Here is an 11137-nt window from a genome sequence, read left to right as displayed (position 1 = left end):
TCCCCCATTAATTTTACATTGATCCCTCATTGATCCCTCATTGATCCCTCATTGATCCCACATTGATTTCACATTGATCTCCCATTGATCTCCCATTGATCCCGCATTGATCCCCCATTAATTTTACATTGATCCCTCATTGATCCCACATTGATTCCACATTGATCCCCCATTGATCTCCCATTGATGCCTCATTGATCCCCCATTAATTTTACATTGATCCCTGATTGATCCCTGATTGATCCCTGATTGATCCCACATTGATTCAACATTGAACCCGCATTGATCCCCCATAGATCCCGCATTGATTCCACATTGATTCCGCATTTATCCCGCATTGATCCCCCATTGATCCCACATTGATCCCACATTGATCCCACATTGATCCCACATTGATCCCACATTGATCCCACATTGATTCCTCATTGATGCCTCATTGATCCCGCATTGATGCCTCATTGATGCCTCATTGATGCCTCATTGATGCCTCATTGATCCCCCATTGATCCCGCATTGATCCCCCATTGATCCCCCATTGATCCCACATTGATACCACATTGATTCCTCATTGATTCCATGGATTCTCTTCTTTATTTTCCAGTTGTTTCAGTTAAATGCTTGGCTTGCTCTTCCGGAAACTCCACAACATGTAAAAACGTGACTGAAGTCGAATGCCTTGGAGATCATTGTATGACCTGTTCTCAAATATACTACGATGGTGAGGAAAATCACTTTTTTGTTTTTGACATTATTTTACCGCCGCACTTCTGCTGATGTGATGACTTCTTGCTCTTTTTGCAGGCGAAACTGAATTTCCAGCCTTATTAAAAGGTTGTGCCAACGAGCAAATGTGTGGAAATGAAGGTCGGGTGTCAGCAGAAAAAATCAAATATCGATTTTATACGACTTGCTGCAAGGGGGACTTTTGCAACAGGGACGAACACAGATGTAAGTGTCACAAGAGTACCATAATTTTTGGGCTATAAGGCGCACCGGATTATAAGGCGCACCATCAATAAATGCCTGCTAAAACGCCAGAGTTCATATAAAAGGTGGACCAGATTATAAGGCGCACCTGATTATAAGAATGAATGACCAGCAGGTGGCAGACCTGTGCACAGTTCAAGACAGCTGTTTTCTGTAAGTACGGTTCATATACTGTATAAGGCGCACTGGACTATAAGGCGCACATTTGATTTCTGAGAAAATCAAAGGATCTTTTGTGTGCCTTATAGTCTGAAAAATACAATATTATATATGGGTGAATAGAGGAGTGAAACGATTTGGATGCAATGGAACGTAGCTTTGTCATAACTTTTAATTTGTAAACAAAGTTTGCCTAATTGAGTGGCTAACATGAGGCTTATGATGGAAATGAAAATCCTGGGAATTCTAAATCACAGGTCAGGAGGTGATGAAAGCCAATCAGCTGCTACCTGCCCCCCTGTGATGTTATTGCCATAGCCTCTATAAGAGCCTCAGACCAAGCCATCTCGGCCATTTCCTGTCTGGTTCAGCTGAGGGAAACCTGGACTAGGCAGGGAGAGCACAGGTCGTAGGCATAGTAGTGTGGGGTTTCACCGGCCACACTCCTCATTCATTCTGCTGCCGAATAACTTGATACGACTGCTAGAAGATGTCGGACATCATGTATTGGTGTCTATACATCTGGCTGCCTTTACATTATGCCTGTACATAATTGTAATCTTATACCTGAATTTTTTTGCATGTCATACTATTTTGGATCCCTGTGCCCTGAGTTATTACACTACAAGGCAAGCATGACTCAATAGCCCTACAAGGCCACGCATAACCTGATACCCGTACAAGGCTGAACATGACCCGATAGCACTACAAGGCCAAGCATAATCTGATAGAACTACAAGGCCAAGCATGACCTGATAGCACTACAAAACCAAATATGACTCAACCGAGAGCACTACAAGGCCGAGCATGTCCTGATAGCCCTACAAGGCTGAACATGACCTTATAGCACTACAAGGGCAAGCATGACCTGATAGCACTACAAGGCTGAACATGACCTTATAGCACTACAAGGCCAAGCATGACCTGATGGCCCTACGAGGCCAAGCAAAACATGAGAGCATTACAAGGCTGAGCTTGACCTGATAGCACTACAAGGCCAAGCATGATCCGATAGCACTAAAGGACCAAGCATGACCTGATAGCACTACAAGGCCAAGCATGACCTGATAGCACTACAAGGCCAAGCATGACCTGATAGCACTACAAGGCCAAGCATGACCTGATAGCACTACAAGGGCAAGCATGACCTGATAGCACTACAAGGCTGAGCATAACCTGATAGCACTACAAGGCCAAGCATGACCTGATAGCACTACAAGGCCGAGCATGACCTGATAGCACTACAAGGCCAAGCATGACCTGATAGTACTACAAGGCTGAGCATGACCTGATAGCACTACAAGGCCGAGCATGACCTGATAGCACTACAAGGCCAAGCATGACCTGATAGCACTACAAGGCCGAGCATGACCTGATAGCACTACAAGGCCAAGCATGACCTGATAGCACTACAAGGCCGAGCATGACCTGATAACACTACAAGGCCAAGCATGACCTGATAGCACTACAAGGCCAAGCATGACCTGATAGCACTACAAGGCTGAGCATGACCTGATAGCACTACAAGGCTGAGCATAACCTGATAGCACTACAAGGCCGAGCATAACCTGATAGCACTACAAGGCCAAGCATGACCTGATAGTACTACAAGGCTGAGCATGACCTGATAGCCCCACAAGGCCAAGCATGACCTGATAGCACTACAAGGCCAAGCATGACCTGATAGCACTACAAGGCCAAGCATGACCTGATAGCACTACAAGGCTGAGCATAACCTGATAGCACTACAAGGCTGAGCATAACCTGATAGCACTGCAAGGCCGAGCATGACCTGATAGCACTACAAGGCCAAGCATGACCTGATAGCACTACAAGGCCAAGCATGACCTGATAGCACTACAAGGCCAAGCATGACCTGATAGCACTACAACATACCTCCCAACATTTGGGAAAAGGAAAGAGGATCCCCCTAAGCCACACCCCCAATCACTCCCTGGCCACGCCCCAAATTTTAACCATATTAAAAATAATAAAAATCATAATTAAAAAAAAAAAAAAAATTATCCTCATTGGGATTTGAACCCAGAACCTGCAGTGTCCATGTACAATAATAACACAGCGCCTCAACCCACTGAGCTATAACCTCAGTGATTAACAAGTAGAGAATTTTGGTAACTAAGAACTATATACTGCCTTGGTATATAGGGAGGGATCTTCTCAGATTATTGTAATTATTGAGACTATTATTATTATTATTATTATTATTATTGAGATGATTATTATTATTTTTACCATTATTAATAATCATCTCCATAATAATAAAATTTATAATAATAATAATAATAATAGTCTGAATAATTACAATAATAATCTCTGAGAAGATCCCTCTCTATATATCAGGGCATTAGTCTGTGTCACAGTGTAAATGGCTGATAACATGTCTTACTTACCAGAAATCCTCAGCTCTGTATCCCTGGGCTTATAGCTCAGTTAGTTAAGCTCCTGTCTGCAGTGCACAGGGTCCCAGGTTCGAATCTCAGCCTGGCCACAACTTTATGTAATTTAATTATATAAAGAGCTTGTGTCTGGGGAAGACCTGGAGACCATATATGGACAGATAGAGATCTGAGCTGATGACGTGGTCCCTGCTCTCCGGCTGAGCCGACACTTCTCTGAAAAGGATTCCCTGCCCGATGTCTGCTCTGGGGAACCCTAGGAGATGCAGTGACCATATATGGACAGATCTGAAGCTGATGACGTGGTCCCTGCTCTGCGCTAAGCCCGACACTTCTCTGAAAAGGATTCCCTCCCGATGTCTGTAGAAGCCATTCTGTACTGTGAGTTCAGACTTTCAAAGTATTTACTATGCGGACAAAGCGGGACCTGGGGGGAAAATTCGTGACAATATCATAGCTGCCCGGGACGCGGGGCAGGGGTACGAAAAGCGGGAAAGTCCCGGCAAAATCGGGACGGTTGGGAGCTATGCTACAAGGCTGAGCATAACCTGATAGCACTACAAGGCTGAGCATAACCTGATAGTACTACAAGGCCGAGCATAACCTGATAGCACTACAAGGCCAAGCATGACCTGATAGTACTACAAGGCTGAGCATGACCTGATAGCCCCACAAGGCCAAGCATGACCTGATAGCACTACAAGGCCAAGCATGACCTGATAGCACTACAAGGCCAAGCATGACCTGATAGCACTACAAGGCTGAGCATAACCTGATAGCACTACAAGGCTGAGCATGACCTGATAGCACTACAAGGCCGAGCATGACCTGATAGTACTACAAGGCCGAGCATGACCTGATAGCACTACAAGGCCGAGCATGACCTGATAGCACTACAAGGCCAAGCATGACCTGATAGTACTACAAGGCTGAGCATAACCTGATAGCACTACAAGGCCGAGCATGACCTGATAGCACTACAAGGCCAAGCATGACCTGATAGCACTACAAGGCTGAGCATAACCTGATAGCACTACAAGGCCGAGCATGACCTGATAGCACTACAAGGCCGAGCATGACCTGATAGCACTACAAGGCCGAGCATGACCTGATAGCACTACAAGGCCGAGCATGACCTGATAGCACTACAAGGCCGAGCATGACCTGATAGTACTACAAGGCCAAGCATGACCTGATAGCACTACAAGGCCAAGCATGACCTGATAGCACTACAGGGCCGAGCATGACCTGATAGTACTACAAGGCCAAGCATGACCTGATAGCACTACAAGGCCAAGCATGACCTGATAGCACTACAAGGCCGAGCATGACCTGATAGTACTACAAGGCCAAGCATGACCTGATAGTACTACAAGGCCAAGCATGACCTGATAGCACTACAAGGCCAAGCATGACCTGATAGCCCTACAAGGCCAAGCATGACCTGATAGCACTACAGGGCCGAGCATGACCTGATAGCACTACAAGGCCGAGCATGACCTGATAGTACTACAAGGCCGAGCATGACCTTATAGCACTACAAGGCCGAGCATGACCTGATAGCACTACAAGGCCGAGCATGACCTGATAGCACTACAAGGCTGAGCATAACCTGATAGCACTACAAGGCCGAGCATGACCTTATAGCACTACAAGGCCGAGCATGACCTGATAGTACTACAAGGCTGAGCATAACCTGATAGCACTACAAGGCCGAGCATGACCTTATAGCCCTACAAGGCCGAGCATGACCTGATAGTACTACAAGGCCGAGCATGACCTGATAGCACTACAAGGCCGAGCATGACCTGATAGTACTACAAGGGCAAGCATGACCTGATGAAAAACAAATATGTCTGGAAGCAAACAAAAAAACCATAATACCACGGGGCTAAACATAATGAAATGAAGGAATTAATGAAAAAACATCGGAGGAGATTAATTAAGATTAATTGGCCTTCAGATTATCAGTCATAAAATGACCTCCATAGGTGGTCAACCACTTATATCCACTAACATGCTCCGGCCTCTTACTGGTGGGGCACGATCTCCACCAGTTCTGACCTGTGTAAAGTAAGAAGTGCCCAGACATGAGGCAGTGACACCGGGTTACCCTTCTTTGCACCTTTGGTCGGGCCCTTTTCGGCCCCCTCTCCACATGGCCCGGACATAGCAAAGTTTATAATTACTTCACTGCTTCTAAGCAAGAAACTGAAAGCTCTGATAAATCTGCCCCATATGTGTATAATCAGATTTTTGGTCAATATTAACAATTTAGGATCCATTTCAGACTAAGTATAGGATAGCGGGTTAAGGGTTTAGGTTGATTTGTCACATTTTTGTTGTTCATAAAACTTTTTCTACATTTTTTAGTTCCTTTAAAGGATTTAACCCCCAATGGTGTCAAATGTCCAAGCTGCTACAGTTGTAACTCCACTGAGGAATGTGTGAGCACCAAGGAGATGAACTGCACCGGGAGCGAGGCGCTATGCTTTACCTATTTAGGGGCCATGGAGATGCCAGGTAAGTACGTTTTCATTTGTACGATTCCGGCTTTTATCTTTCAGATTCTGTGCATATTTCAATGGGTTTTCCCACAAATTCAAGTTGGGCCCTATCCACAGGCTGATCGGTGGGGGTCTCAGTGATGTCACAAAAACGATGGTTCCAATGGGGTACCCGAGTCTGACCCCTCGTTGCTCCATGAGAGTAATGGAACAGACGGCCGAACATGACCATTCGGCTCCATACATCTCAATAGAGCCGACGGAAATTACCGAGCACTGCTCACCGATCCCCGGCAGCTCCATAGAACGGTCATGTGTGGCCGTCTGCTCCATTACCCTCACGGAGGACGAGGGATCTGACTGAGATAACTGGGACCCCTAGTTTTCGTGATCTGTGAAGATCTCATCACTGAGACCCCCACTGATCAACAATTTACGCCCTATCCTTTGAATAGGGCCTGACTTGTATTCATGGAAAAACCCCTTTAATAATGTGGAATGTTCAGGCTCCAATGATATTATGTGACATGTTATCTTTGTGTCTACAGATAACACTGTGATGCATTATTCCATGAAAGGTTGTTCAAACAATTTTACCTGTCAACACCACGAGGAGAATGAAATCGGGGTCACTTTCCTTTATGGAAAAGGCATGAGCTGCTATACACCACATAATCCTCCCGTCCCCCCCAAGTATACAAATGGATCATAGGCATCAACAGATTTTTGGCTTTGCAGTTGCTCCAAGTAATCACATGAATACATTGCACTATTAGGCGAAGTCATGCTGGGAGTTGTAGTGTCCTGGCAGCCATAAATTTCTGTCAATCTAAAAAATTAATCAACTCCTCGAAGAAAATGGAACAATGAGCTGATTCTGATCAATAAATATTATATATAAAATGTGATTATCTGATCGCTTCAATAAATAACAAGCAAGCAATGTGTGGTCTGTGTAATACTTTATAGGAAGGGGATAGCATCTGGACTGGATCGCTGAGAGCACTGCACGGAAACGGTTATAAGATCATTAAAGGGGCTTTCCCTTTTCTCACATCTCAATCCCCTAGTGATGTTTACACAATAAGATCATTTTAACCCCTTACTTTACAATTTTACTCAGTGATATTGCTGTTTTAACTCCTATCACTCCCTAGGCTGCTCAGTGCAAAATCTCAGTGTCTGAGCGGGGCCTCTCTAATGAGACACATTATAACCCATATAGTTCTGTGGGGTGACAATATGGTTAGATTATCAGGGTACAGGTGTATATGCACTTTTATCTGGCTTCTCACATTGCACTAACCCACTGACACATAGAAAGAGTTGAGACAGATCAGAGATGCATGAGATTACACATAGGCAGACTTTGACACTGTTACACTTTTAGCTCTGCTACATCTCACAGACATGTGCCTGCCTCCCCCTTCCCCCAGATCACTTATCGCTTTGTAGTTTGCAGCTTCTCGCTGCTCCCCTTGTGCTGACAGGAAGTGATGCAGTGTGAGCTCCGTGCAGGGGGCGGGGCTACAGACACACAGCAGAGAGACACAGAAACTGAGGTCCGCGGCTGTCACACAGAAATCCAAGATGGTCGCCACCGGACCCTAAAGTCAGAAGTTACAGGGTCATGTCTAGGGTCCAAAACCGACTATGCCCTTGTCTACAGTATATAAATGTAGCTCTCAACAATATAGAATGAACAATATCAAGGAAAAAGAGCTAGAATTTTTTTTTTAAACTATGCATATATTTTATTAATATTCCAAATCATACACATACAAATATACAGCTCCCAAAAAGGGAGTTTAAAAATGTATTTCAAAATACCAGGAGAACAGGGTGTCCCAGATGGAAATGGTACCAAAACGGCCCCCCCTCCTTCCCATGCCCCATAAATGGAGGCGTGCCAAATATACATAATAATTGTAACAATATCCGGTGCATACAGTTTTTAGCTTTACATATTGCACTTACCCGCAGGCATAATAAGGGCAGGCAGAGGGCAGTCAGAGGGAGGGCCGAGCAGGTACACCCCGACGCGCGTTTCGCAGATGCTTCGTCCTGACTGTATACACCGGTTGGTACCTCCGGTTTATCAAATTGGCTGAATTTGTATTGCTATTCACCCTCTTTTACCTCACTGGCCCTATTGCTGGGCATAGTTACAATCTTTATCTATATTTGGCACGCCTCCATTTATGGGGCGTGGGAAGGAGGGGGGGCCGTTTTGGTACTCTGTGTGGTCCCATTTCCATCTGGGAAACCCTGTTCTCCTGGTATTTTGAAACAAATTTTTAAACTCCCTTTTTGGGAGCTGTATATTTATATGCGTATGATTTTGAATATTAATAAAATATATGCATAGTTTTTAACCCCTTCCCGACGCGTGCCGTACTAGTACGGCGTGCGCCGGGTCCTGGTGCATGGAGAGGGCTCGCGGGCCGAGCCCTCTCCATAGCTGGTAAGTCTTTGCTGCAATATGCTAGCACCGATCGCGGGTGCTTTCACGGCGATCGCCGCCGGCAATGCTGCAATGCTGCAATGCTGCTCGCGGATCCTCGCTCCCCGATGACGTCACGGGGAGCGGTGATCCGTTGCCATGACAGCATCGGGTCTCACGAAGGCCCGATGCTGTCTCGTTTTAACCCATTCATTACAATGTGCTATCAGCACATTGTAATGAATGAGGAGTAAAATCCCCATATACTGCCATATTGCAGTATGGCAGTATATGGTAGGATCGATCAGACAACCTAGGGTTAAAGTACCCTAGGGAATCTGAAAAATAGTTAAAGTAAAAGTAAAAAAAAGTTAAAAAAAAAAAATTATATCAAAAAAACCTAAAAATTCTAATCACCCCCCTTTCCCTAGAACTGATATAAATATAAATAAACAGTAAAAATCATAAACACATTAGATACCGCCGCGTCCGAAAATGTCCAATCTATCAAAATATGATAAAGTTTTTTAACTGCGTTTAACCCCGTAACGGAAAATAGCGTCCAAAGTCAAAAATGACATTTTTTTGCCATTTTGGAAAATATAAAAAAATTAATAAAAACTGATCAAAAGGTCTTACAGTCCTAACAATGATAGCAATGAAAACGCCATCAAAAGTCACAAAAAATGACACCACCCACAGCTCCGTACACCAAAGTATGAAAAAGTTATTAGCGCCAGAAGATGGCAAAATCAAAAAAAAAAATTTTGTACAGGAGGTTTTAATTTTTTTAAATGTATGAAAACATTATAAAACCTGTACAAATGTGGTATCCCTGTGATCGTAGCAACCCAAAAAATAAAGTAGACATGTCATTTGAGGCACAGTGAAAGCTGTAAAATCCAAGCCCACAAGAAAACGTTGCAAATGTGTTTTTTCACCATTTTCACTGCATTTGGAATTTTTTTCCTGCTTCCCAGTACACGCCATGGAATATTAAATACCGTCACTACGAAGTGCAATTTGTTACGCAGAAGATAAGCCATAACAGAGCTCTTTATGTGGAAAAATAAAAAAAAGTTATAGAGTTTTGAAGGTGGGGAGTGAAAAATGGAAGTGAAAAAACTAAAAAAGGCTAAGTCGTTAAGGGGTTAAAGAAAAATTTTCTCGTTCTTTTTCCTTGGTAATGTTCATGTCTAGGGTCAACTGAAATTGTGTACACGAGGACTGATAGAGGCAAATTGGACTTATATCTTTGAAATGCTGCATTTTGGTTAATAACAGTAAAAAAGTCACCTGATCTGAGCTGCAGCACTTGAAATTAAAAAAAAAAAACCTCCCTTGTTATTTCTAGATAAAAAGTTCTTTGCTTCCCAAATTAAAAATGAACTAAATGCAACATGAAAAATACTTTTTTTAAGTATGTAAAATCTCATCATCTCACCATGTCCTCAAGCAACGACTTCATCATTTTTTATTGGATGTCGTGTATATGAGTGGGATTATTGTCAGTCTTAATGTGAACGTCTAAGAACATCATAAGACTCCATTTCCTATAGATATAGGTAACACTCAAATGGCACATCCTACATCTGAATGAATAAAAGCTGCTCATTAAATGCTTTGTTCTGTACAACAAAATAAAAAAAATCATCAATGGAAAGCACATTTGTTAACCAATGGAGGCCTGAATTTGGAGTCATCGACAAAGTTAAAATGGAAAAACACACTACAGGTTGATCCACATCCACATTGTGTTTGGCCTCCACATGCCTGTATGACCTCTCTACAATCCCTCAGCATATTCCTGATGAGGCTCATTATTGTGTGTAGCCTCCACGTGCCTGTATGACCCCCTACAACGCTGGACATGCTCCTGATGAGGCTCAGTATTGTGTGTAGCCTCCATGTGCCTGAATGACCTACTTACAACTCCTCCACACACTCCTGATGAGGCTCAGTAGTGTGTGTGGACTCCACGTGCCTGTATGACCTCCCTACAATGCCTGGACATGCTCCTGATCAGGCTCAGTAGTGTGTGTGTGGCCTCCACATGCCTGTATGAACTCCCTACAATTCCTCTGCATGTTCCTGATTACGCTCAGTAGTGTGTGTGGCCTCCTTGTGTCTGTATGACCTCCCTACAATGCCTGGACATGCTCCTGATCAGGCTCAGTAGTGTGTGTAGCCTCCATTTGCCTTTTTGACCTCCGTACAACGCCTGGGAATGCTCCTGATGAGGTTCAGTATTGTGTGTAGCCTCCATGTGCCTGTTTGACCTCCCTACAATGCCTGGAATGCTCCTGATAAGGCTCAATATGTGTGTAGAGTCCATGTATGACTTCCCTACAGCAAGACATGTTGTCCCAGATGTACTCAATTGGATTCAGGTCTGGGGAATGAGCGGCCAGTTCATAGCTTCAATGCCTTCATCTTGCAGGACCTGCTGACACACTCGAATCACATGAGGTCTAGTATTGTCCTGCATTAGTAGAAACCCAGGGCCAACCACACCAGCATATGGTCTCACATGGGTCTAAGGATATCATCTCGGTACGTAATGGCAGCCAGGTTACCTCTAGCAAGCACATGGAGGGCTGTGCGACCCTCCAAAGAAATGCCAC

The 11137-nt window shown here is 44.1% G+C and overlaps 1 protein-coding gene across 1 annotated transcript; it reads left to right on the top strand.

Moving 5' to 3' along the window:
* The first annotated feature begins 604 nt into the window (after positions 1-604).
* On the top strand, positions 605-6935 carry LOC140065522 (phospholipase A2 inhibitor and Ly6/PLAUR domain-containing protein-like). The gene is made up of 4 exons (XM_072113118.1): positions 605-718; positions 802-948; positions 5937-6086; positions 6619-6935. Exons 1-4 carry the CDS (start codon positions 691-693, stop codon positions 6780-6782), a joined length of 489 nt encoding a protein of 162 aa, XP_071969219.1. The 5' UTR covers positions 605-690; the 3' UTR covers positions 6783-6935.
* Positions 6936-11137: the final 4202 nt, after the last annotated feature.

The sequence above is a fragment of the Engystomops pustulosus genome, chromosome 6, assembly GCF_040894005.1.
Source record: "Engystomops pustulosus chromosome 6, aEngPut4.maternal, whole genome shotgun sequence".
Lineage (NCBI taxonomy): Eukaryota > Metazoa > Chordata > Amphibia > Anura > Leptodactylidae > Engystomops > Engystomops pustulosus.
Note: the sequence above shows the minus strand (reverse complement) of the source record. Positions and strands in the feature narration are given on the sequence as shown.

Excerpts from the sequence above, each read along its gene's own strand:
- LOC140065522 (XM_072113118.1), top strand. The coding sequence starts at position 691 with ATGACCTGTTCTCAAATATACTACGATG. Across the intron at positions 949-5,936 it reads CAACAGGGACGAACACAGAT|TTCCTTTAAAGGATTTAACC; the intron begins GTAAGTGTCACA and ends TACATTTTTTAG. Across the intron at positions 6,087-6,618 it reads AGGGGCCATGGAGATGCCAG|ATAACACTGTGATGCATTAT; the intron begins GTAAGTACGTTT and ends TTGTGTCTACAG.